Consider the following 23,744-nt stretch of genomic DNA (forward strand, 5'->3'; position numbering starts at 1 on the left):
CCGAACCTTGTGGTTGTGAACCGCCGGGAATTTCGAGTAGCCCCTCGTGGAGAGCACCCTGCCGGGCTGAGGTGACAGTGCGCTTGTGTTAGGGCGACACGAGCTTTCGATATTCGCAGCAGCCTACCTTGTAGGCACATCAGTTAATCGGAATTGGGGCATAGTCTTGTCAGGAGTGTGAAACAGTGATAACGAACATTCAATTATGTTTATGCCGGTCTCTCGGCTGATTGCTCTCCGCTGGGCTAAAGTGTGATTACAGGGCTATCCGTCATATACTCATCGTTGGTCGTAAGAATTGAACATGAAAAAAAAAGCGTCTGACTGCGCCATTAGGTCGCCATGAGCTAGGCAGGCAATAATAAACCCTTTGGATGCCACCGTCCACCGTTCCCCATCCCCCCAAGCGCGTGGTCTAAAGGTTCGACCGGGTATCCCAAACAACTCGCAAGAACCCGCCCGAGATTAATAAAGAAAATTATTGGATTATGCGGGCAGAGGGCGAGTTACAGCTGTAGGTGCTGCTGTAGCCGTCGTCGTGGGTGCTATTGCGGCCGCAATTGAAGTCGCCGCCGCCACGTTGGGTGTCCCTGTCCTGGCCTCCAGCTCCCGGCGCTTGGCAAGCAAACTCTTGAATGCGCCCAGGCACTGCACAAGGGCCTCCTCGTCGTGGGTGCAGAACCGGTAGCTCTTTTCGTCCGTGATGATCTGCAGGCAGTGCTTTTTGGTCCGGCTCTTGGAGTCGGTCTCCACCACGTTGACGATTGACGACATGTAGAGCAGGAACAAGACGGACGACTCGGCACCGTCTTTATAGAGAATGAAGTTTCTTGGTCGCAAAACGCCCCATGACTTCTTCCATTGCCGGACCCCTCCTTTGCTGCGGTGAAACCACATCCAACCCTGCCAGATAACGCGGTCCGGATCGGCGTCTTGGTGCGTTCCACTAACTCGATTGTTGCTGAGGGTCCCTATACTGGGTCTAGGCACTCCGGGCGATGTCGATGGTCGGTGAGCCGCCAGACTCTCGAACGAGGCGCCCGGGACACGGTGTATGTCGGAATCGGAGAAGTCGGAGTGGCTTGCCAGCTCAGCGCCCGAAAGACCCGACGAGTCTAGATGTGACGGCCGTCGTGCGTATGGTTTTGAAATAGGGCGGATTGGGGGCTCGGAGGGTTCGGGTGAGCTCGATAGGAAGTGCTCCGGCGATACTAGCACGCGGCTTGAGCTGCGGTTGCCGTTGTCAACCTCGGCGCCACGGAAGAATGAAGGCTGACGGGCGGTTGGGCTGGCCAAAAACATCTCCTCTTCTTCCTCTTCTATCCTAGCATCTTGCCGAATCAGATCCACCCACTCTTGGGCATCCTTCAGGGTCGGCGCCTGGAAGTGGAAGTTCTTTGCAGGCGAGAACAGGCCAAACACGTTTGGCCGTTTGTTTTTTGGGTCCTTCAACAGCGTCACGGCGGTCAGGTCGGAAAGGTAGACCTTGCGCCGGAGCTTCTCCTCCTTATCCGACTTGTAGATAGACAGCGTGTTCGGTCGCAGGACTAGGTAGATGGTGCGCCATGTCTGCACATCAAGGTCAGCGTGCCTTCCAGAGAGATCTACGCATGATGTTCTTAAGTGTGGGTCGTACCTTTGTTTTTTGTGTGCGCTTCTGCACATACCCGCTCTTGATGACGCGATCGAACTCGAAGCTACCGTTTTGGTTAACGGGCGAGTATGCGTCGGTCAGACGGTTCCGACTCCTCGATTCGGGCGCTGTCGTCTGCGACGGCACGGGGATTGCCTTGGAAGCCTGCTCATCGACCCGCGGGTCGGCGGCTATGGTCAAGGCCGCCAGTTGTGTGTGTACTTGAGCCATGGTGGCCCGCGCATATAAAAAAGCAAGTGGGAGTTGGCCACGGTAGTATTGGCGTTGGTAGCGTTGGAGGTGCGAAGCGGAAGGGAGCGATTCAAACGAGGGACAGCTTCGAGGTTGGATTCGAAGTAGAAGTCGAAATTAAAGTCGAGGCTTGGGGGGTGGCAGAGGTTGAGGTCTAGTTGTCAAGAGTAGAGCTGGCGGTGAATGTGTGGTGGTGACTCAAGCAAGGGAACCTCTGAGACAGACGCGAATGCATGCGCCTGACCCAGGGAAAGTGTGCTGTTGTTGTTCTGGTGGTGGTGTGGTTGTGTATGCGCCGCCCTGGTTTGGGCAAGGGTCGGTAGCCAGCGGAAAGTGACTTCTCCAAGTGCGCAGTCAGGCGGGATGGAGGCAGCGAATTCACCGACGGGAAGCGCCTGGCCTCGTGCCACAACAAGGGCTCACGTTAGTGAAACCTCGAATCGTCAAACGGTCAGCAGCGGCGCTAACGCCATGACCGGGGGCAACATGCGAGCAGCAACGTCAACAAGCGTCAAGGGGGTCGGAATTGATGAGCTGGCTGCAGGAGGCGCGTGGGAGGCAGCGATCGGGGCGGATGGGTGCTTTGGGGGCCTTGGAGGCTTGATTTGCTTCGATCGGACGGGATGAGGCTACTGAGCCATTGGCGGCAGTCAAAACAACTCGAGACAGTTCTTCATGCGCCGGGCGAGGATGGGAGATTGTGTGTGGCCGAGGAGCCGAGCTTTGCTGACGCAGTGGTATCAGAGAGCTCGCCCTGTTTCAGTGCCGAACGTGGAGGTCCAGAACCGCTTGGCTGCCCTCTCCACTCGCGAGATGAGCTGTGCTTTTTGTTGTTTTTAGGGCGTTCGGCGGGCCGTGGGCCTGTGGGACATGGGCGGGCTTGGCACAAACGGGTAAAATTGGAGAACCAGGTGCTTCTTTCTTTCTATTTTCGATTTTGCCCGCTGTCGCTGCCACTGCCAGCTTTTGCCAGTACAATCTCGTGTAAAATGGGCTTCGGATTCGGGTTGGATTCGGGTTGGTATTTGCAAGGTTGGAATTCCGTGCATCGCAGCTACCATTTCGGCTTGGCCCAACTAGGACCAACCGCGCATCATCACCTATCCTTGGCCCAATTGCACCTCCGAGAAAAACGAAAAAGGACGAGTTCATCTTTGACGCCTTTATGACTTATTATCGATAGTGTCGTCAGAATACCTAACTAGAGGTTTGGAACGAGTTCGAATAACTTCAGTGCCGAATGTACATCATTGTCAACCCTTGTATGGAATTTGTCCTCGCCTCCCCGCTGTCTCACTTCGATCATCGGTGCATGGATTTTCTGGGGAATGGAGAGAGTGGGGCTTTATCAACACCAAGCCGGCGAAGAGTCAGAGCGCCGAGAGGGGGGCCAACACGGCGCTGGTAATTGGCTCATACCTACCTAACTTGGGTTGTTGTGCAGCTTCGGGGCATTCTCAACCCGCTGATCGTGTGTTGAGTCCAGGGGCAGCAAAAGGATACTGTAATTGCCCAAATAAGCCCATAAGTTGGGCTTCACAAGGAAATGGGCATGTGCGGGGAAAAGTATAAAGTTTGGTCTCTCGCGAGCAGCGAGATATTTCAGGGCCAAGTCGCCTCATCATCATCTCCTTCCCGATTGTTGACAACCTGAAACCCTCACTTCACGACATCAACAATCAAAAAACATGACCGACCCAAAGGTTGCCAAAGTGACTGAGGATGTCCTCCAAGGACTCAGCAACACCGAATATGCGTGCTCGTCACTAACACCCCTCTCCGGGGGCTTGGCCAACTTTACCTTCAAGGGCACCCTCACCAAGCCTCTTCCCGATGGTACCAAGGAGGTTGCCGTGAAGCATGGCGAGGACTACTTGGCCGCGATGCCGGCCTTCTTGCTCCCCACAACTCGCTGTGTACGTCCAAATCAAAGTCATCGTCTTCTTCAGGACGCACCACGCCATGTCACTAACAGCCGTGTAGAAAGCCGAGGCAGAGTGCCTGAGGGCCCTCAGCGAGCTCCCGCCGACCAAGGGAGCCTACGCTGTTCAGACGCCAAAGCTCTACTACACCAGTCGGGAAACCAACACGCAGGTCCAGACCTATCTGCCCCACGCGCTGAATTTGAAGCATTACGCTCTCAAGCATTTTGCCTCCCCGGATCCCTCTAGGAAGCCTCTCTGTCTCGAACTGGGTCGCAGCTTGGGGGGCTGGCTCCGCGATTTCCATGCCTGGGCTTTACATCCGGAGCAATCCAAGTTCAGGGAGCAGGCAAAGGCAAACGATGAGATGAGGCAGATAGTGCACATGGCAACCTACAACACCCTAGTATCCGCCGTTGCCGATTTCCCAACTGTCCTTGCTGATGCGAAGGAGACGTTTGAGAAGATCAGGGATTTCATGGCGGCAGAACTCCAAAACCCGGCTCTCCAGGTCATCCATGGAGATTTCTGGACCGGAAAGTAAGTCATTTACATCTCATGGGCTCATACGTCAAGAAGAGAGGAAACTCACAAGCAAACAGCATCCTCTTGCCCAGCCAGCCGCTAGAAGAAGGAAACCAGATGCCAGTCTTTGTCGTGGACTGGGAGGTTTGCCAGTTCAATCTGCCCGCATTCGACATCGGGCAAATGATTGCCGAGCTCTACGAGCTCTCTCTGTTCAAGGACATTGACGAAGGCAAGTGGCTCATCGAGGGGTTCGTAGCGGGATACGGCCGCATGGATGACGAGTTCGCTTTCCGTGCTGCCCTCCACATCGGCACCCACCTCATCGCTTGGGGCCCCAAGGCGCAGGGTTGGGGATCGGAAGCCCAGGTGCAGCAGGTAGTCGGCGTGGGGAAGGACATCATCCTGAACGCCTGGCGAAAGGATCGTGCTTGGTTTGAGAATGGCGATCTGGCTTGCTTGTTTGGCAGCCAGTAGCCTCGACCGTCGAGCACGGCACGGCTGGGTTGAGTGTTTGGAGACGGTCGAGTGTCAATGCGACGCTGGCGGGGTTTCAGCTGAAGCCTCCTTGGACGCCCTTTTAAGTGTGTCTAAGACGTCAAAACGGTATTCATGAAACGCCTATATTGAGTCTTCAAAGTTTTGTGGATGATCGACATGATCTGTGACTCTAATCCTCAAAACTGCCCGACGACTGGATTCATTCTCCATGTGATCCCGGGCCGCCAAACTCCCGACGTACCGGAATCGCATGAACCACTTTGCAGGAGAGAAGCGTCGTTGTGTTCAGGCTGCAATTATAACCAGCGGTTTGCCCGCGTGTTGTGCTCAACCTCTTTGATCCATGTCCTAGTAATGCCACACCGAACCCAACATGGGGGCCAGCCAATAACTTTCAGCTCGATATGTTGAAAGCGACGATCCAGCGCTGGCCTCCATAGAACACCAGCGGTCGACGACGATTCTCCGCCTCAAAGGTATGCCGCCGGGTTATGGTTTACATTCTGTTCCATGTGCCGGTACCCAGAACACGCATCCCCCGTGGGCCACGTATCTAACCGACACTCAACGCCTACGTTCTTACTTTCTATGTGCTAATGGATAAAGTTATTAGATGGCGCCCAGGCCTATGCCCTCATGTTGGTTACCGACACTCCTCCACCGAGAATCGCGGGCTAACATACCGTAGGGGTTCTAAAAACGCCTCGGGTTGTTCTTGTCATTGCATTTCCCCTTATTAGTTTAATCCTTTACTGCACGTCTCCCCCTTTAATCACGCCTCACCTTCCAAACTGACCAAAATCCAAACCCACAGTGATCCTATCCATAGGATGCATCAGCGACTCCGTGAGCGGGATATCCCCCATCGTCGCCCGATCCAACGGCCCCGTCACCATCGGCGGCCAAACCATCCCCATCGACCTCCGCGTCGGTTTCTGGGGTACGCCCCCTCCCCACCCCCCCATCCATTTCCAACCTCACCACCTCACTAACCCCCTCAACCAGGCCTCTGCTTCGGCCCCGCCCCTTTCAACTGCACCACCTCCCTCGCCACCCCGCAAACCAAACGCCCCAGCCAACTCGCCCTGGACATCCCGCCCACCAAAGGCGGCGGCAACTTCGCGCTCGCCGCCCTCGCCCTCGCCATCCAATCCAGCTTTGTCGTCCTCGGCGGCATCCCCCTGCTCCTCCTCCTCGTCGCTGCCCTGGTCGCCAACCTCGCGCAGCTGTACTTCAACAACAATAACAACAACAACACCCGTCAGGAAGGGGGAGTGAGAGGGGGGAGAGGGAAGGGAGGGGGGCGTCAAGTGCAGGCAGCGCTGTGGGCGCGTAGCTTGGATTGGGCGGCGGCGGCCGGGGCGGCGACGAGTTTTGCGGCGTATCAGGCCATTGGGGCGGCCGCGTCGCGGTTGGTGGGGGCTGTGGCGGGCGTGCCGTTGGTGGTGGGGGTCGGGGGGACGGCGTCGAATTTGTTTGCGGCAGTGGTGGCTATGACGGTGGTTGGGGCGGTGGTGAATACCGTGTTGGCGGCGATGGATGTAAGGTTGGATGCGTACTTGGCGGGGAGGGGGGGTGATGGTGGTGGTGGTGGTAGTGGTGAGATGGCGTATGAGATGGGGGGAAGAGGTGAGATGGGTAGGGGATTTCAGAAGAGGCCTGCTGCGTATGAAAGGTTTTTGTGAGAGATGGTGATGGTGAAGGTCGGGGGGGAGGGTAAAGGGAAATAGGGGGTTAAGGGGGTGGTGCTCCCACAGTAAACAACAGCCTGAGCAGATACCCATTGATTGGATGGACTGCTAGTTATTAAAAACAGCACTTTGAAGATAATAAGATGCCCCTATGTGTCCAGTGCCCCTTTACAATCTCTTGCTCTGTCGTCTCGACCCCTTCTCTGATGCTCGGCCCTAACCCTAACCCAGCCACTCGCTGTGCTCGGCCAAAAACTTTGGGGTTGGATACCTTCCTGAATGAGTCGAACTCAACTCTTCAACATCGATTCCCTGAAATCTCGTCAACATTATTCACATTCACCTGAAGAATTTGTATTTCAGAAATCTTGGAACCCCCGCCATCTTCCCACTCACATTTCTCCCGAAAATAAATTCTTCCACCCCCAGCATATTCCATGACTGAGTCTACACCAAGGGTAGAGGGGTCACTCTCACGGCCTTGTATGAAATGTCGTGTTCAGGAGGCGACCCTTGATAGCAGGTCTCAGCCCGTCTGCAGGTAGGCCAACCGCTACATCTTCTCAAAACATATGAAACACCACTAACTTACCTCCAGAGACTGCTTCGCCAAGTTCATCGCCGCCAAATGCATCAAGCAAACCGGCATCCTAGGCAAGGAGACCCGCCTCCCTCTCCCCACAACCGGCGGCCCGCCCACCGGCACCCGCCACTACATGGTCGGCCTCTCCCTCGGCGTCTCCTCTACCGTCCTCCTGCACCTCCTCAGCGAGAACATCGAGTTCCAGCTCGCCCGCGGCCGCAACGCCCCGTTCGACCTCACCGTCGTGCACATCGACACCACCACCACCACCACCGTCACCACCCCCTCCCCCGCCGTCGAAGAAGCCCTCACCCGCTACCGCACCCGCTACCCGCGCTTCACCTTCCACCGCACCCCCCTCTCCTCCACCACCCCCACCCCCTCAACAGCAACACCAACACCACTACCCACAGCCGCCTCCCGCAGCGACGTCACCCGCCAGCTGACACGTCGGGCGCTGCTGGAGCAGGCGCGAGCGCGGGGGTGCCAGGCGCTGCTGCTCGGGCACAGCACGACGGCGCTGGCGGAGCTGACGCTGGCGGAGGCGGCGAAGGGGAGGGGGTTTGCGTTGCCGTGGTTGGTGAAGGATGGGGTGGCGCCGGTGGGGGGGAAGAGGAAGGGGTTGGGGGGAGGGGGTGGAGAGGGGAGGGAGAATGGGGATGGGGGGAGAAATGAGGATGGGGAGGAGGAGGAGGAGGCTGGCAAGGGCGTGCTGGTCTACCACCCGCTGCGCGACGCCCTGCGCAAGGAGCTGGTCATCTACGCGGGGCTGGTCGAGCCGCCGCTGACAGACCTTGTCTGGGAAACCAAGGACGACGCGGCGGCGGCGGTCGTCTCCCACAAGGACCTCAGCATCGAGGAGGTCATGGGGCGGTACTTTGCTGAGGTCGAGGAGAGCTACCCGTCTGTCGTCGCCAACGTCGCGCGGACGACGGGGAAGCTTGTGCGGGCCGGTGAGGGCGAGGCAGGAGGGGAGTGGTGTGGCTTGTGCGGGATGCCGCTGGATGAGGACGGTGATGAGCGGTGGAGGGGGGAGCTGGGCATCCAGGAGAGGTCAGATACGGGGACCGGGAGGTTATGTTACGGGTGTGAAAGGTCCACTGCCGGCTAGAGCATTCAAAGAGGTGCTCCGCGTTGGCTACCAAAATAGATTGCGGTTGACATATTGTCCGGTTTATGGGAACTTCAAATGGCCTCCCACCCCCTGAAAGATACATCGCAGCCGCCCATCGCACTCGCTTTTAGGACTCCCGCCTGAGCTGGTATCAAACGTGGAAATGTGCGAAAAATGCAAATCTACCGAACGCCATATCAAAATCTCGACCCCTGTTATACTGTCTTCAGCGCGGCGCTGGGCAAAAGCCGGCTTTCGAGCTTCTTGACGAGCTTGTTGGTTTGCTCCGCCAAGGTGAGCGTAAGGATCGTGTGCGGTAGGATTCTAGCCAGATGAGGCAGGAAGCCCTTGTAGATGGCGAAGAAGCCCTCGGCCCGTATGGTTTTTCCTAGGCAATCGAAAACCCCCTTGTAAAGGTTGCCGTTTTGGTTGTACATCCGGGACATGATCGTATCTGGCCGAGTTAGTTCAAGTGCACAAACCCCGTCCCAACTTTGTAACTTACCCGGCGGGTGCATCACCACACAGACGACGAATCCGCTCGCCGTACTGCTGGCCAGATGGAGAGGTGCGCCTTCCTCCATGCCCAGGTGCCGCATTAACCGGCGCTTTGCAAAGAAGTATGTGGGTAGCTGCACAGAACTCCCGAAACCCGTCCTGATCATGGCCGCTCCCACGCCGCGGTACAGACCACGTACGCCTTCGGTCCGGAAGATCTGACTCATGCCGTCCCACGCATTCCGGTACCGATGCTGTGTGCCGACCGGCAGGAAAGGCGAGTAACTCTGTAGCCGCGTCTTGACCAGGAAGAACGGGCTGCCCGCGGCAGCGCCCATGATGCCCGACCCGGCGCCGCAGAACATGTTGATGCCCAGACTCTGCTTGTTGCCATCCTTGAAAATGAGGGTCGACAGGCCGTTGCGCATGGGTTCGTAGAAGCCGAGCCGGCAGCCGTTGAGCAGCACCTGGTAGATGTAGGCGCACCCGATGCCGCGGTAGATGCCGCGCAGCCCCTCGTTCCTTACAATGACCGAAACGCCATGCACAGGTCCCCGGTAGTGATGCGGCTGGTGGCCCTTGTCTTGTAGTTCGCCCTGCAGCTGCATGCGGATTTTGACCGTCTCGAAGGGGTGCGTCGCTGTCACGGCTCCGCAGGCGGCGATACCGCCCGCTAGGAAGGCGCTGGAGGGGCAGCCATGTCAGATTTCGGTTCCCATACAGGTTTTCTCTCTTGAATTGTGCGCGACGACACCTACCCAGCTGTTGTCGACATTGTGCTGCTGGTTCGTGGTGTCGTGCTCACGGACTGCCGAAATCGGCCCTACAGGGGAGGATGCGCCCAATGGCCGAGCCGACTCGGCTTTCTCGCAGGAGGGGATTCGGGAGATCGGAGTGTCAACTTCTGAGCGACATGCACAGGAAAACAAAGAAAATACAATAACTAATAATTCAATTAGAGAGAGACTGCTGTGGTCAGGCTGCGAATGGCAAGGCCGCTTATATCCGCTGTCTCGCGCTGACTCGCCTGTGTCGCAGCGCTGATCAATTTCCCGGCCCTTGCAGCCGTAGAAAAATGGAATTCCTGATGCTGACTTGCGGTTGTCGGACCCAGACAAAGCGACATCCTTGGAGTGCAAGCGGATTTTCCGTGTCGGTCGCGCAGCGAACAAGCCGAAGCTTCCTCAACACTCTTCGGGCATCGGGGCTTGGCCATCCCCTCCGGAAACCGGGCCTTCCATGCACTTGGGCCCTGGCGGCTTTGGCTTCGCTTGGTGGGGCACGGTGCAGGGTCCATTTCACCGCCCGGCAGAACACCGTTCGCTTTCCCTGAGCTTGTTCCGAGCCTCTGATCACATTCAGACACTTCCCCATCACCAATTGAGCCAGTAAACATGGCTTCCACCCCAATGGACCTCGACGACGCGCCCTCAACAACGGCGACCCCATCGTTTAATCTCACGCGGAATTTGGGAGCAAACGTGCCTAGCACCACTGCTGTGAGCGATGTGATCGCGTCTTACAGACCGACAAAGGTGGGTTCTTTCTGTCGTGGGTTTCCAACATGTGGGCTGATCATCTTCAGCTATTCCAACGGGACGACATAAAAGAGGGCAAATCCCAACCGTCCATTTTGTCCATCGACTTTGACGACCCTGGCGAGCTTTGTATGACGTCGGAGAGTGATGAGACCATCCAGATCTACAACGTCAAGGACGGCCGGCACGACAAGAGCTTGCTGAGCAAAAAGTACGGCGTGAAGCTGGCTAAATTTACTCACACAAGCTCGAGCATCATCTATGCCAGCACCCAGCAAAATGGTAGGCCCTATGTGGTATGAGCCAGGTCGGTGGCTAACCTTGTGCAGACGCGATTCGTTACCTGGCAACACACGACAACTCGTTTATCCGCTACTTCGAGGGACACGAGGGCGCAGTCACCAACCTCGCGTTGCACCCTGGTGCCGACAACTTCATTTCCTGCAGCGTTGACAACACGGTACGGATATGGAACATTGGGACGAAGCAATGGACGGGGAAGCTTTTTCTCAACACGCCGTACCTCTCGGCTTGGGATCCGTCGGGCAATGTTTTTGCCGTGGCGTCGCCCGGAAGCGGGAGCATCCTGCTCTACGACTACCGCAACTACGAAAAGGCGCCGTTTTCCGTGTTTGACGTCCTAAAGGCCCGCGGGCCTGCCGACACAGAGGCCAGCTTCAGAGGCTGGACGAAGCTCGAGTTCTCCAACGACGGGAAGCACATTCTCTTAGGGTCGCGTGGCAACGGCCATTTCCTGCTAGACTCCTTCGACGGCAGTCTGAAGGCATACTTGAAGAAGCCGGGCGCTAGCACGAGGCGGTTGGGCGTGGGGGAAATGGAAGGAGGTAATATGGAGAGCAGCGGCGAATGCTGCTTCGCCCCAGACGGCCGCTACGTGATTAGCGGCGCAAAGTCAGATCTCCTCGTATGGGACACGCTGATGACGCCTGGAAGCGACAAGGTCCTCGAGCCAGCGCATGTCCTGGAGGAGAAACGGGAGGCGGCTGTAGTGGCGTACAACCCCCGGTACAACATGATTGCCTCGGCGGATCAAGACCTCATGTTTTGGTTGCCGGACCCTACTGCGTAAGGCGGTGGAAGATCGTGAGGGTTGTTGGGGCTGGTTGAATTTCAAGGCGGATGGACTGCTGGCATCGGGATGGATCTAGATACCCTATTGCATGTTGTGGCGTTCAGGTGTAAATTCCATGTGTTTAAGGTGCAGAATGGGATCTACCTAGGTAGGTACCTACCTACTGTGAAGGTTGATTCGAGCTTCCTCCTGTATCGAAGGTGTGGGGCGAGAGCTCCCCGCATCCGGCTGACCCCACTGAAATGCGCTGCGGAACTCTCCGCAAGAGCACCAAAACTCCAACCGAGACCCTCGACGGTTCAACGCCGAGCAGCCATCTCCAAAGAACGAACCGAGTGGTCACCACAGGCACAAAACCACTTGTCTTGCCGAAGCTCTTGCAAGTACCAGGACGACCACTGACCTCGTTTGTCTCAACCTCCAATTCAGCAATCCCGACGGTCGGCCTCACGCGACACGGGTCCTTTCCTTCTCACTCACTACCCTAAACCAGCCACCCTCCCCCGAAACCGTCAAGATGCCCTACTACGCAAAATCCGAAGACTGGCTACACCAGTCTTCCCTCCTCCTCCAAGCCCGTCCCTCAACAGTATGCACCCCCACCTTAACTAACCCTATCCCATCACCCTCACTAACCACCCACCCCCCCAAGCAGACACGCATCACAACCCGCTACCACCTCAAGCCCGCCCGACGAGTCCCCAAACCCAGAAAATCCACCGACGCAGACGCCACCACCACAACACCAGCAGCACCCCCAAAACAACAACCCACCCAGACAGAAACCGACACCAAGCCGCCGCGCGGCCACCTCGTGCTCAAGACGTACGACGCACACAGCGGCGTGACGCTCAAGTACAAGACCTCCAAGGCGGCCGAGGTGACCCGCCTGGTGCAGATGCTGGGCACGCTGGGTCGGGGGATGGCGGGGTTGGCTGCTAGCACTACTACCACTGCTGAGGTTGTAGTAGGAGGGGGGGAGGATGAGGTTATGGTGGATGTGTCGGGTGCAGGTGGTGGTGCTGGTGGGGGGGAGGGCAGTGGAGTGCAGACTCCGGTTGGGGGTGCTGGTGCTGGTGGGAAAGAGCAGCAGCAGCAGCAGCAGCTGCCGCAGCAAGGGGGTGGGGGTGGTGGGAAGAAGAAGAAGAAGGGGAAGAAGTAGGGGGTTGTAGGCTGTTATGATTCTAATTTACTTAGATTTTGGGGTGGGGGAAAGGGGGGCAGTAGAGCGGTAAATAAATCGGCGGTGTATCAAGGCAACATGCTGGCATTTTTTACAGTGGTGTGAACACATGAATGGTGGATGTCTAGATGGATAATTTGAGGTGGTAAAAAGAGTGGGTGAGGTAAAGATACATGCGGGCAACATCAAGCCAAGGTTGGCGGAGACAAAATATCAACAACAACCGTGCTAGGCAAAACATGCTCACCACAATTCACACAATGGGACAAGTCATGTTCGCAGTTTGATTCCTTGTATGAGAATCTACTCATACGTGCCTAAAGACGTTTTCCTCATCTCCATCGCATACCCTCATGAACCAGACCCAGCGGGCACCGCCCAACGCCCAACGCCACTATGCAAACACGGTTCCGCCCGCGCAGCATTTATACATGTGAAACAATATCCAACCTCTCCAACGAGGTGAGACGCAAACCGACAACCCTGCCGCCAGGAAAAGAGACCAAATATCGAGTACAAGGGGGGTATTAGAGAGCAAGGAAAGACGCGGTCAAGGAGAGACGGCTTAGAAGTCGTCATCGAAAGTGAAGTCTCCACCGTTCTCGCCCTTGACCTCCTCCACATCCTCCTGGGGCTTCTTGGTGCTGGCCATGACGCCGGCCTTCTGGTACTCGCCGACACGCTTCTCGAAGAAGTTGGTCTTGCCGCCAAGCGAGATGTTCTCCATGAAGTCGAAGGGGTTCGTCGACCGGTACACCTTCTCGTTGCCAAGGGCGACGAGCAGGCGGTCGGCGACGAACTCGATGTACTGCTTCATCAGGTTGGAGTTCATGCCGAGCAGAGCGCACGGCAGGGCCTCGGTGAGGAACTCCTGCTCGATGCGGACGGCATCGACGATGATGTCCTCAATGACCTGCTTGCTGGGGCGGTTGTTGAGGTGCGAGAACAGCAGGCAGGCAAAGTCGGTGTGGAGACCCTCGTCACGCGAGATGAGCTCGTTGGAGAAGGTCAGGCCAGGCATGAGGCCGCGCTTCTTGAGCCAGAAGATGGACGCGAAGGCACCGCTGAAGAAGATACCCTCAACAGCAGCGAAGGCGACCAGGCGCTGGGCGAAGGTGGACTTCTGGTCAGTGATCCACCGGAGGGCCCAGTCGGCTTTCTTGCGGATGGCGGGGATGGTGTCGATGGCATTGAACAGGTGGGTGCGCTGGGCAGGCTCCTTGATGTAGGTGTCGATGAGCAGAGAGTAGGTCTCGGAGTGGATGTTCTCCATCATGATCTGGAAGCCGTAGAAGCAGCGAGCCTCTGGGACTTGAACCTCGCCGCTGAAACGCTCGACCAGGTTCTCGTTGACGATGCCGTCCGACGCGGCGAAGAAGGCGAGGATGTGAGAGATGAAGTACTTCTCATCGTCGTTGATCTTGTTGTTCCAGTCGTGAAGGTCCTTGGAGAGGTCGATCTCCTCGGCGGTCCAGAAGGAAGCCTCGGCCTTCTTGTACATCTGCCAGATCTGAAGCGAATTGTCAGCCCGTGGTCTACTTTACGCGGCAGGGCACGTCACGTACCTCGTGATACTTGATGGGGAACAGCACAAAGCGCTGCGGGTTCTCCTGGAGGAGGGGCTCATCGGCCTCGTCGGCCTTGATGGTGGGAGCCACCGCGGCACTTGTCTCCTTCTTGTTCATGGCTGTGTTGGCGTCAATCTCTGCCTCGAGGGTGGCAAGGTCGGCGTCGAATGGTGTGTTCTCCTTGTTGGAGGCGGAAAAGTTGAGCTTCTTAACGGGGGATTCCATGTTAAGTCCCTGAATCGCGGAAGCAGCCTGCAAGGTGGTACATGTTAGCTTTAGATCTGGGTTGACGCGACGCGTAAAGGGGGAGCATGACGCGGGGCACTGACCTGCTTGGAAGGAGTGACCTGGGCAGTCATTGTGTGTGAGAAAGGGGGATTGGGTGTTGTGCAGACAAGATATGAGGGAATTGCCACTGAAGGGAAGATCTCGAGAGGCAATTGATGTTGGTGATGAAGGAATGGTTTGGAAAGTTGCTTGTGTAGACAAAGGATGGGATTTGGAGAGAGGGAGAACTGGAAGCGCGTCTCTTAAATGCTGCACGTCTGCACGTCTACAACGCGCGAGACCCACTTTGTTAAATCTGTGCCGCAAGGGTTCGCGTCGACGCGACTTGGGTCCATCGGCCCTGGCAAATGCGGCGTCAACAGAACACCAGCCCAGCCCCCTCGGTCATGGATTTACCCCAGGCATTGATCCACTTGTGTCCTGGAAGCCTGGCCAGCGTTGCCTCGCCTTTATCAGATCTTCGGAGCTCCGAGACAATTGGTCGGCGCAACCTTCCAGCCAAGAGCCGTTTTCGCATTTGCCCAAGCCTTCACAGCTCCACCTTGATACACTCTGGCCTCTGAAAGTTTGAACACGTACGCGATGACAAGGGGCTCAGGCGAAGTGGTTGGCCTTAACATGTCTGAACCGTTGAATTCAACCTACTTCGTACGTGAATACCAACTGTCAACATTGGGACCCAAACCTCTTTTGGATTCACCCTCTTTCACGTTGCCCGTTTCAGCTGCCCGTTGCTGGTGGTGGAGCTTCCACGCGCCTTGATCGACCCATCGCCGCCGAATTGAGCTGATCCCTGGGAACCCACTTGCGGAAGGCTTGGGCCTTGGGGAGACACGGCGACCCGCCGTCTTGTTTGTCATCGAGGCATAATCGCAACATCACCGCAACACAGTCCCGGAATCCGGACATCCGGATCGCCTGACAATCTGAATGTTGCTTGCTGCTTTCTTCAACATCCACCTCACACCATGAACCAGGCAACCCTGGGCATCGGCATCAATTATGAACCGTTCCAGATTCCACGTGTATTACGACGGCTGCCGTCATTGCCTTTCTAAACTATAAATCGAACGCTTGGGATATTTGTATTCTAAGAAACAAGAAAAGAGAATAACGCAACGCTAATGCAATGACAGAATAGTGTCTTCCTCCTCGTGGACAGTCTGAACCGGTCCCACCTACTGCACAGCAGCAATCCCCACGCTCGAACTCGGGTTGCTCCGGCACTCAGCGGTCCCTCGGGTCCCGCGCCTGCCCCGTTAAAGTCCGGCCCGGAGGCGGCATGGCCCTTTTCGGAGCCGGTGTCAGCGCCGGCGGGACTGCCGCGATGGTTCTGGAAGACGGCTCAACCATGCGCATCGATTCCACGCCTTGCTCGACATCCTGGTCCTGTGGCCACAGCTCGTCGGGCACCGGCATACTTTTGCCTTTCTCGTCTGTGATCTTGCGTGCTAGGAGTACCTTGCCTTTCTCTGTCAGGTATGAGTTGAGCAACCACGCGTTGCGTGTGTTGGCGCGGAACGCGAAGTCAAAAAAGTCACCCAGGACGGGGATGAAACCGACGGCGAAGTCCATGATGATGTATGCGACCATCCAGAGGTAGATGCGGTTTGGGAGGCCACCGTCCACCTTGGAGGCTGTCCGGATCAACGACAGAGACATGAGGACCTCTAGGCCATCGCCGATGCTGGTAAGGACGGTTAGCAAACCGCGCTCTCGAGGGCATGGGGAAGCACGCAGACTCACAGAGGAATGAGACCCAGGATTGCCGACCACCCGAACCTCATGCCAAAGCAGCAGCAGCGGAACTTCTGGTCCCAGTTGTAGGCCTTCCGCCGGACACGCTTGAGGATTTCTGCGTCGTTGTCCGACAGACCAGGTGGGATAGGCCGGTAGTCTTCCTTCATCTTTTCTTTGCCATTCTTTTGTTTCACAGAGACCATACATCTGTATGGGTTCTGTGATTGGGACTGTCGTTAGCACCGACACCATAAAATTATCAGCGACATCTAGATACACCTACCTCTGAGTTAGGGCTTTTGGTGCCGTTTTCGAGGGCTCTTTTGCCCAGCAATTTTAAAGCGGCGTTCATGGTGGGTGGGTGTCTTGGTCGCTGTGACAGCGAGATCTCGGGCTCTGTGCGTGTTGGTGGGCAAGGCAAAAATCCTTCAAAAAAAAAAAAGGTCGGGAATCTCGAGGGTAGCCAAGAAGATATAAAAAAAAACCGGCGCTTTGTTGGGGCCTTGTGGTCGCTGGTTTGATTGCTGTCGATCTGCGATGGTTGGGATTTGCTGTTGTATTGGTTCACGGCGGCGCTTTGTCGGTTTCAGGCGCGCGCTTGTGAGGCCTGAATTGGAAACAACTTTGGCGCTGGCCTGGAGAATCCTAGCCCGGTCGTCTGGTCTTCGGGGCCTGGGGAAGAAGAGGAAAAAGTGTGCGAGCCGCTGGTGGCTAATCGGCCGTAGCCCTTTTCATTTATGCATTGCATTGGTCTCATGATTGCGGCTAGTTCGATCATCAAACGAAGCTTGACTGGTGGGTGTGCAACTCAAAACTCACTCAGACCCTGCTTCGTGCGATGACGTCCAGGAGGTCTCCCAGTTCCGTGCCCCTGTTAAGCGGGTGGCCTCCCTCTGCTGCCAAGGGATCGGGTTGGAATTCGAGAATCTGACTGGGGGAAGCCGCCAGGAGACCAATGCACCGCCACAGGTCTGGAGCTGTGGCTTGCGTAGTATGTACACTTTGAGACTTTGTATTGTGGCAACAGCTTGAATTGGTGGGCGGGGGATCCATGCCACCAGAGCCACCCACACATCTCCATCCCCAACGCAACCACCATGTCGTGAGTCCTGGAGTGGAGACAAACGCATGCCATCCACAGCTGCACACGTCGCAAGTCAGTTTTGCCCATTCTGACCCGCAGGTGACATCCACGGCGCCCAAACCTCCTCAATCTCAACACTGACGGGCATATTTACAACTACCGGATCAAAGCGTGCCCTACAGCCATTGGCTGAGCGCGTTTGTACCTGTTTTGTTGTCTCTAGTCGCATTTTGGTGGGGAAGCAGCTGCCAGTCCCCGCCCCTCGATCCCGAGCTCGACAGCACCTAACCCGACAACCTTACGAGTCCCACGATTCGGGGCCCTACCTTTCATATTACCTACCCGATTACCCTATTACCCTATAAACCCATCCTTTCAACGGCCAACCACCGCCGTGGATATGCTCGATACAAGACATCGCCATGGCCGAAAACAAGATGCAACTCGAAGATTGTGGGTTGATTCTGTCGCATGCCTTTGTGACCTTCGACTGACTGACTGCCTGCTAGGGTTGGACGACCTCTGCGTCCGTTTTATCATCCACCTTCCAAAAGAGGACCTCTCGTCAGTCGCGCGTATCTGCTTCCAAGTTGAAGAGGCACAATGGTTCTACGAAGATTTCATCCGACCGCTGGATCCCACCCTGCCGTCCATGTCCCTCCGGAGTTTCTGCCTTCGCATATTTCAGCACTGCCCCCTGCTGGCTCCCTTCTCCGCCGAGAACCACATGCGCGCCTTCGAAGAGTTCATGCAATACAAGACAAGAGTCCCAGTCAGGGGTGCCATCCTATTGAACGAGGCGATGGATTCGACGGTGCTCGTCAAGGGTTGGAAGAAGGGCGCAAATTGGAGCTTCCCGAGAGGCAAAATAAACAAGGACGAAGACGACCTCGACTGTGCCGTCCGTGAGGTGTACGAGGAGACCGGCTTCGATATTAAGCAAGCCGGCCTAGTACCTAGAGAGGACGAGGTCAAGTATATTCAGATCTCTATGAGGGAGCAACAGATCCGCCTCTATGTTTTCCGCAACGTCCCTATGGATACCGTCTTTGAGCCGAAGACGCGGAAAGAAATCAGCAAGGTTGAGTGGTATAAGTTGTCGGAGCTGCCCGCCTTCCGAAAGAAGGGAAACAATTCTCACGATGACGCTGCCGCCGCGTCCAATGCGAACAAGTTCTACATGGTCGCCCCATTCCTGGTGCCCCTGAAGAAATGGGTGGTTCAGCAAAAGAAGAAGGACGGTACGCGCGTGGCTGCCCCTCACCTAGCCATCCACCATCAGACCGAAGAACCTCTCACCGAAGACGACATCGGTGCTCATCTCGAACCTGTACCTGCGCCTTCGAATGGCGCGCCCGCGATCGAGACAATGGAGGGTGCTACGCGCGAACTCCAGCGCCTCCTTAATGTTCAACAGCCGACCCAGGGTGTGCAGATGAGCCCGTCGGCTTCGAGCGCTGGCAAGGGAGGAGCTCTGATGGCGCTTCTACAAAAGGGCGCAGAGATGCAGCCACAGCAAAGCCCGCAGCAAGCGGCCCAACCCAAGGGCCAAATCCCACATGCACCATCGGATCTCACCTACACGAATGCTCCTGATCCAAACGCCCCTCATCACCATCCTACGCAGAGGCAACTCGTTTCGGATTACCAGCAACCGCCGAATTTCCCCATCCCGCCAACCTCCATCCAGAACGCGGCTGCCGGGTATTACAGTCAAGGCCAAGCACCTGCTCAGGTGATGCCTCAAATCTACGGCCGCAACCCGTTCGTGAACCTAGCACAGCAGCAGCGCAACGAGCCGGTCCTTCTCCATCCGCAACCACTACCGCCGCAAGTGCAGCAGTCCGTTCTTACTAGGGGTATTCTGCCGACTCCGGCTCTTCTAGAAGCGGTCGGTCAGGGCAGGCAACCTGCTCAACAGGATGGTCAGCAGATTCACTACGGCGGCCCACATACTCAGCCAGCTGGCCAAAATACTCAGCACGGCGGTCCTCATCCTCATTTAGGCGGTCAGCATATTCAGCATGGTGGATTGGATTCGTTCACTTCTCGTCCGAATGATACCTACGCGCCTCAGCAGCACGCTGCGAAACCGGCTCAGCTGACGGGCCACGCAATGACGCTGCTGAGCGCTTTCAAGAACAACAGTCCACGGGAAAACATTGAAAACAAATCCCGCGAGAATTCGCCACATGATAGTGCGTTTGCATCAACAAACAATCAGCACCAGTATCAGTCAGCGCCTTGGGCAAATGTGCCGATCACGCAGGCACCAAATCCTGCCGCGCAATATCTACCTCAGCACATGGCACCCGCTGGGCCGATGAGGACTTCGCCCCGCGCAATGCAGCCCTCGGAACCCCAGCCCGGACCCAAACCCTCCCAGCCAGCCGACACGCATCGGACGGCACTATTGGATATGTTCAAGAAGGGTAGCCCGAGGTCGCCCTTGAGCAATGAGATTAGGATGCAACCTAGCAAGACACAACAGAGCCCCGGGTTTGCAAGGAAAGACGAGCCAGCCAGTCCTTCCTACAAAACACCATCGGCAGCCGAGGCGATTGCGCAGGCTTCAGAGGCCAACGGTGCGCCCGTGAGAATGAATCCTGAGCTCAACCTGCCATACAGGGCCGTCCAGATTCTGAGTCGCCCGAAGCAGAGCGAGCAGAACAAGTCGCAAGAATACACAAGCACAATGGCTCAAATGCAGCGTCTTCAACAGCGCTTCAGCCCGCACGACTCATCTCGACAGGATGCGAGAAATGCAGCCCGGCAAGGCATTCCCTCCCCGAGAGACCGTGGTTTCTTGCAGCAGGCGGAACATGAAGCCAAGCGGTCCCCCCAGCCCAACTATGCAGCTGCCCACGCTGCCAGCCTCCCGTATGCGCAGCAACCCCTGTCCAGCCCGCATTCCAGCCCCTCGTTTCAGCAACAACAGCCCATAGCTGTGGACCAGCGTCGCAATGACTCGAACCCGGAACAAAAGCAGAAACTGCTCTCGCTCTTTAGCAAAGAGCAACAGCAACATCACCAACAACAGCGGCAGCAGCGTGATTCTCCGGCCAGCACCACAGCCGAAGAGAAGGGTAAAGGGAAAGAGCCCCAAGGCACCGGCAGCACGCCGCGGTCACGCGTGGCGTCGTTTGCCTCGGCCGGCGGAAACGAGCCCGCCATCGTCGGCGCCGGCAGCTCGGCGACGTCGCGCCGTGGGAGCCAGACGCCCATCTCCCCGGCCGACCGGAACTTCCTTTTGTCCTACCTGGAGTCGGTTACGGGCGTGGGCCGGTAAAAAGGGAAGGCATGCGTGGGGTTTTGTGCATCAGGCGTCATGGCGTTCCCCGGTTGGTATGCATCGCATGGTCTGGATTCCGAGGTTAGGGAGGCGGCGGCACTGCACTGCTTCCTTGGTGGAGAACGGTGATGGGCCCTGGTTAGAAAGACAGGGAAGGGAAGATCGGGTTTCTTTGTTCATTCACGGAGGAGGGGCTGGTGAGGCAGCAATGCTGCGTTTCTCTTTTGCCATCAGCGGATAGACTCAGAAACTATCCATATCATACATGGTCAGTCTACGGATAACGAGCGTTGATTTATCTTTTTTGGTGTTTATTGCGTTGTGGTTGTGAGAGCATGGATGTGAAATACCGTTACATTGTTACACGGCTGCCAAGATAACCTTCTCGGCAGTTGCGGTGGGGCCACGGCGATCACCCCGTATGTCATGACGTAACTAACACAGATGGCCCAAAACACCATCCCCTGCCAGGCCGGACATGCTGGAAGAAACCATGTCGACCGGGGACGGAGTAATCCTAGAATGGAGGGATTCAAACAGGCAATGGAATCACCGACGGCCAAATGATTTGCTGGGACAACACCATAATAGTGGCGTGATAGATGCACCTTCGAAGGGAAGATATGGCTTTGCGTTGCTGGGTAATCCCCGTTTATGGGCACTTTGCCATAAAAGCCTCAGGGAACTAACCATGGGTATCCTTTAACGCCTGCCACTAGTGTGAAATGAAACATATCTCCCGTGCTCTGTCTCTCTGTCACCTGATGCTACCACGGCTTCTCCGCACCCCACTCATGGAAAAGTGATGCCGGCGAGGCAGTGGGGGGACATCGGCTCCTACGCCGTGATCCCTACCGAATTCTTCGTCTGAAACGTCGCCGCAATCTCATCCTCGTCGTCATCGTCGTCGAGATTCAACAGCTGGAAGCGGTTGTGGACCGCCGCAAATCCCTTCTTGGGCGGCGCCATCTCCTTGCGCGCCCTGGGCGCCGGTTGCGGGTATGGCTGGGCGCATTCGTCAACGTCATAGTTGATCTTCTTGCCCTTGTACCGGCTATTATTTCTGTCAGCTTCCAACCGCCAAGATGGTCGCAAGGATACATACAGCCTGCTCAACATGCACTGACGTGCGGCAATGGCGTTGTGGACCGAGTTAAGGCCGATGTGGCAGTTGCGGCCGTTGAACTCGATCTTGACTACGACCAGGTTGTGGATGTGGTCCAAGTCCTCACGGATGATCTCTTCGGTATGCCTATTATCATACCCCTGAATCACCAGGTTGCGACTGGCACCCGTGCCGATTTTGTTTGCTACGTGGCCCGCGAGGACGAATTGGCGATCGTTCCACTTAACTTCAATCTGCAAGACGTCAGCAGTCACCCAACCTAGCAAGACAGCTTAAGCCTACTCACCCTCTTGTTCCTAATGTACAGGTCATGCCGGCGGACATGGTCATAGAACTCCTTGGCGTCCACGGACCTAAGGAAAGAAACCGTTGCGCAGCGGTCATGGCTGCGTAGAAAGATGTCCACCAACATCCCACCACGCACAGCGTTCGCGATGTCAGCATGGGTCGTGCCCTCGGCGAGGTGCGAAAGCTGGAGCGTGCGAACGCATTGTCGCTCAAAGTGCTGACGCTGACCCTGAGGTTTGGCGTAGTCAGCGCCAGGGGGACCCTCGATAGGGGACTCGGTGTCGCTGGCCCCATTCTCGTCGTCTTCGTCGTCGTCCACGTTGCCATCGGCCCATGTAGAGCGGTCTTGGTAGCGATTATGATGCCCATTTTGCGGCACATCCTTCGGCGGGCTGCACGCGCCAGTCGGCGCGGGCGTGTAAAGTCGGGCCCCTCCGTCCTCGTTCAGGTCCGCTTTTGGGGCCACGGGCGTCTTAGCGCCCCCTTGAATGGCGTCATCGTCCTTGCTGAGAAGCTGTCACCCGTTAACCACTGTTTCGGTGCCCATTCGTACTCGACATCGTTGGGATCATACATCTACCGTCTCCGCTCCGACACCGCCGCGAAGAAGGTTCCGCCTGAGGTTTTCTAAGCCAGTCAGCTAACAATTCCATCTAGAGCCAACGTCCAAGGAAAAAACATACCATATTGTCTAGCGACAAACATGAGACTGTCATATTCGGCCCGCGAAATGACGACGGAGGCAAGGTGCCCGTTTGCCTTTGGTGAATCGGAATTCTTACAATGGTTAGGACGATCGAGTGCATCAGTTTGGCAAAGACAAGCGTATTTCGGGACCTACAAACTGCGCCCTATGCATGGCCACGGCGCGGGCAGGTTAGCTTTGGGCACCCCGGCAGAATATATGGAGGTAACCTAGAATGATAGGTCGGGTTGGGACGATAGGACAAGAAACGTACCTTCGAACGAGAGTATCGAAATACTCACGGTCGATGGTGACCGCTGTGCTGCTTGAAGACGACATGCTGCCCACGGCCTGGAAAAGAAAAAGGCCGATGGAAAGAAGCGAGTAAAAGGTTGGATGTTGGAGGGGCGTCTCCCGTTTGAAGAGCTCGCCCAAAAATGGAGCGGCCGCCCTCCCGATGGAATCTGTTGGTTGGGTCTGGGGGAGGAGGTACCGCGTATGACAAGCGATTGCCGGAAGCAGCTGCAGTGGTCTGGTCGCGCTATCTAACCATTGCTAACCTATCCTGGCTCGAGATTCCTCAATCTTCACGTGTGATCTGCTGCAGCGGCAGGCATTACGCGCTGAGTTGGCACACGGACCACCACTTGGTTAACGTTAATAACGTTCCAGGCCGGGCTTCGGCCGAAGCTCAGAGACAAGCATCCACGAGTTCCCAGCTCCTGAGTTGCTCGAGCCACAGTGGAAGTCATGTTTCCAAGAAACCCATTTCACTGCGATCTCAAAAATGCGCTCAAAACATGCTCAAGCTAGGTTTCCAATTCATTACGGCGGAATTGGCGGGGGACTTTCCAGGTCCGTTTTCGCAATGGATTGTGTCATCAACTGTCAGGATGGCCAATATTCTCCATCACCTGTTTCCAGACCTCATCATCATCATCACTTACATCTCCACCTTCGACTCCAGATTTAAGAACCATGTACTTAGGTACCTACCGTAGCGCGCCACTAGTGGGTCAAAGGAGGGAGAGAGAAAGAGAGGGCAAAAAAACGTAAAATATGAAATGTAAACATGGAGGGAGAGTATGAAGACGTACGTGGTTGATATAAAGTACTTGGTATGAAAAGGCTAATAGTCAA

General features: G+C 56.3%; 10 protein-coding genes across 10 annotated transcripts; 5 read left to right on the plus strand and 5 right to left on the minus strand.

The window, feature by feature from the left end:
* Window positions 1-289: 289 nt before the first annotated feature.
* On the minus strand, window positions 290-2,186 carry F5144DRAFT_279056 (uncharacterized protein). Its single transcript, XM_066783687.1, has 2 exons — window positions 1,637-2,186; window positions 290-1,569 (listed from the first exon to the last, which is right to left on the minus strand). The coding sequence occupies exons 1-2, from the start codon at window positions 1,862-1,864 to the stop codon at window positions 487-489; spliced, it is 1,311 nt and encodes a 436-aa protein (XP_066641012.1). The 5' UTR covers window positions 1,865-2,186; the 3' UTR covers window positions 290-486.
* A 1,128-nt stretch (window positions 2,187-3,314) lies between these two features.
* Window positions 3,315-5,063, plus strand: F5144DRAFT_279494 (kinase-like domain-containing protein). Its single transcript, XM_066783690.1, has 3 exons — window positions 3,315-3,801; window positions 3,869-4,347; window positions 4,410-5,063. The coding sequence occupies exons 1-3, from the start codon at window positions 3,574-3,576 to the stop codon at window positions 4,807-4,809; spliced, it is 1,107 nt and encodes a 368-aa protein (XP_066641013.1). The 5' UTR covers window positions 3,315-3,573; the 3' UTR covers window positions 4,810-5,063.
* A 1,263-nt stretch (window positions 5,064-6,326) lies between these two features.
* On the plus strand, window positions 6,327-8,218 carry F5144DRAFT_593817 (uncharacterized protein; the record flags this gene model as incomplete). The annotated part of the gene is made up of 3 exons (XM_066790502.1): window positions 6,327-6,332; window positions 6,971-7,065; window positions 7,123-8,218. 3 exons carry the CDS (start codon window positions 6,327-6,329, stop codon window positions 8,216-8,218), a joined length of 1,197 nt encoding a protein of 398 aa, XP_066641014.1.
* Window positions 8,219-8,436: 218 nt separating this feature from the next.
* On the minus strand, window positions 8,437-9,494 carry F5144DRAFT_593818 (mitochondrial carrier domain-containing protein; the record flags this gene model as incomplete). The annotated part of the gene is made up of 3 exons (XM_066790503.1): window positions 8,437-8,675; window positions 8,727-9,403; window positions 9,478-9,494. 3 exons carry the CDS (start codon window positions 9,492-9,494, stop codon window positions 8,437-8,439), a joined length of 933 nt encoding a protein of 310 aa, XP_066641015.1.
* Window positions 9,495-10,066: 572 nt separating this feature from the next.
* Window positions 10,067-11,544, plus strand: F5144DRAFT_576435 (WD40-repeat-containing domain protein). The gene is made up of 3 exons (XM_066789131.1): window positions 10,067-10,254; window positions 10,305-10,539; window positions 10,587-11,544. Exons 1-3 carry the CDS (start codon window positions 10,114-10,116, stop codon window positions 11,345-11,347), a joined length of 1,137 nt encoding a protein of 378 aa, XP_066641016.1. The 5' UTR covers window positions 10,067-10,113; the 3' UTR covers window positions 11,348-11,544.
* F5144DRAFT_630908 (signal recognition particle 9 kDa protein-domain-containing protein) lies at window positions 11,545-12,515 on the plus strand (the record flags this gene model as incomplete). The annotated part of the gene is made up of 2 exons (XM_066792432.1): window positions 11,545-11,939; window positions 12,006-12,515. Exons 1-2 carry the CDS (start codon window positions 11,868-11,870, stop codon window positions 12,510-12,512), a joined length of 579 nt encoding a protein of 192 aa, XP_066641017.1. The 5' UTR covers window positions 11,545-11,867.
* Window positions 12,516-12,801: 286 nt separating this feature from the next.
* F5144DRAFT_621771 (ribonucleotide reductase) lies at window positions 12,802-14,715 on the minus strand. The gene is made up of 3 exons (XM_066792078.1): window positions 14,431-14,715; window positions 14,099-14,353; window positions 12,802-14,043 (listed from the first exon to the last, which is right to left on the minus strand). The coding sequence occupies exons 1-3, from the start codon at window positions 14,458-14,460 to the stop codon at window positions 13,099-13,101; spliced, it is 1,230 nt and encodes a 409-aa protein (XP_066641018.1). The 5' UTR covers window positions 14,461-14,715; the 3' UTR covers window positions 12,802-13,098.
* Window positions 14,716-15,432: 717 nt separating this feature from the next.
* F5144DRAFT_279672 (uncharacterized protein) lies at window positions 15,433-16,573 on the minus strand. The gene is made up of 3 exons (XM_066783692.1): window positions 16,413-16,573; window positions 16,136-16,347; window positions 15,433-16,076 (listed from the first exon to the last, which is right to left on the minus strand). The coding sequence occupies exons 1-3, from the start codon at window positions 16,479-16,481 to the stop codon at window positions 15,617-15,619; spliced, it is 741 nt and encodes a 246-aa protein (XP_066641019.1). The 5' UTR covers window positions 16,482-16,573; the 3' UTR covers window positions 15,433-15,616.
* A 922-nt stretch (window positions 16,574-17,495) lies between these two features.
* F5144DRAFT_279908 (uncharacterized protein) lies at window positions 17,496-20,806 on the plus strand. Its single transcript, XM_066783695.1, has 2 exons — window positions 17,496-17,666; window positions 17,723-20,806. The coding sequence occupies exons 1-2, from the start codon at window positions 17,636-17,638 to the stop codon at window positions 20,500-20,502; spliced, it is 2,811 nt and encodes a 936-aa protein (XP_066641020.1). The 5' UTR covers window positions 17,496-17,635; the 3' UTR covers window positions 20,503-20,806.
* A 470-nt stretch (window positions 20,807-21,276) lies between these two features.
* Window positions 21,277-22,893, minus strand: F5144DRAFT_279734 (uncharacterized protein). The gene is made up of 6 exons (XM_066783694.1): window positions 22,879-22,893; window positions 22,603-22,756; window positions 22,494-22,546; window positions 21,918-22,433; window positions 21,611-21,864; window positions 21,277-21,559 (listed from the first exon to the last, which is right to left on the minus strand). The coding sequence occupies exons 2-6, from the start codon at window positions 22,622-22,624 to the stop codon at window positions 21,343-21,345; spliced, it is 1,062 nt and encodes a 353-aa protein (XP_066641021.1). The 5' UTR covers window positions 22,625-22,756; window positions 22,879-22,893; the 3' UTR covers window positions 21,277-21,342.
* Window positions 22,894-23,744: the final 851 nt, after the last annotated feature.

Source organism: Chaetomium tenue (assembly GCF_020726465.1).
Source record: "Chaetomium tenue strain MPI-SDFR-AT-0079 chromosome Unknown F5144scaffold_5, whole genome shotgun sequence".
Taxonomy (NCBI): domain Eukaryota; kingdom Fungi; phylum Ascomycota; class Sordariomycetes; order Sordariales; family Chaetomiaceae; genus Chaetomium; species Chaetomium tenue.

Bases quoted from the DNA above. Each gene is read 5' to 3' on its own strand.
- F5144DRAFT_621771 (XM_066792078.1), bottom strand. From the start codon at position 14,460: ATGACTGCCCAGGTCACTCCTTCCAAGCAG. The intron at 14,354-14,430 runs GTCAGTGCCCCG...ACCACCTTGCAG, and splicing joins AGGTCACTCCTTCCAAGCAG to GCTGCTTCCGCGATTCAGGG. The intron at 14,044-14,098 runs GTACGTGACGTG...AATTCGCTTCAG, and splicing joins TCCCCATCAAGTATCACGAG to ATCTGGCAGATGTACAAGAA.
- F5144DRAFT_279908 (XM_066783695.1), top strand. From the start codon at position 17,636: ATGGCCGAAAACAAGATGCAACTCGAAGATT. The intron at 17,667-17,722 runs GTGGGTTGATTC...ACTGCCTGCTAG, and splicing joins CAAGATGCAACTCGAAGATT to GGTTGGACGACCTCTGCGTC.
- F5144DRAFT_279494 (XM_066783690.1), top strand. From the start codon at position 3,574: ATGACCGACCCAAAGGTTGCCAAAGTGACTGAGGATGTCCTCCAAGGA. The intron at 3,802-3,868 runs GTACGTCCAAAT...ACAGCCGTGTAG, and splicing joins TGCTCCCCACAACTCGCTGT to AAAGCCGAGGCAGAGTGCCT. The intron at 4,348-4,409 runs GTAAGTCATTTA...ACAAGCAAACAG, and splicing joins GGAGATTTCTGGACCGGAAA to CATCCTCTTGCCCAGCCAGC.
- F5144DRAFT_279734 (XM_066783694.1), bottom strand. From the start codon at position 22,624: ATGTTTGTCGCTAGACAATATG. The intron at 22,547-22,602 runs GTATGTTTTTTC...TGACTGGCTTAG, and splicing joins GTTTGTCGCTAGACAATATG to AAAACCTCAGGCGGAACCTT. The intron at 22,434-22,493 runs GTATGATCCCAA...AACGGGTGACAG, and splicing joins TCGGAGCGGAGACGGTAGAT to CTTCTCAGCAAGGACGATGA.
- F5144DRAFT_576435 (XM_066789131.1), top strand. From the start codon at position 10,114: ATGGCTTCCACCCCAATGGACCTCGACGACGCGCCCTCAACAACGGCG. The intron at 10,255-10,304 runs GTGGGTTCTTTC...GATCATCTTCAG, and splicing joins CGTCTTACAGACCGACAAAG to CTATTCCAACGGGACGACAT. The intron at 10,540-10,586 runs GTAGGCCCTATG...AACCTTGTGCAG, and splicing joins TGCCAGCACCCAGCAAAATG to ACGCGATTCGTTACCTGGCA.
- F5144DRAFT_279672 (XM_066783692.1), bottom strand. From the start codon at position 16,481: ATGAACGCCGCTTTAAAATTGCTGGGCAAAAGAGCCCTCGAAAACGGC. The intron at 16,348-16,412 runs GTAGGTGTATCT...TCCCAATCACAG, and splicing joins CCAAAAGCCCTAACTCAGAG to AACCCATACAGATGTATGGT. The intron at 16,077-16,135 runs GTGAGTCTGCGT...CGTCCTTACCAG, and splicing joins ATCCTGGGTCTCATTCCTCT to CATCGGCGATGGCCTAGAGG.
- F5144DRAFT_279056 (XM_066783687.1), bottom strand. From the start codon at position 1,864: ATGGCTCAAGTACACACACAACTGGCGGCCTTGACCATAGCCGCCGAC. The intron at 1,570-1,636 runs GTACGACCCACA...CTTGATGTGCAG, and splicing joins AGCGCACACAAAAAACAAAG to ACATGGCGCACCATCTACCT.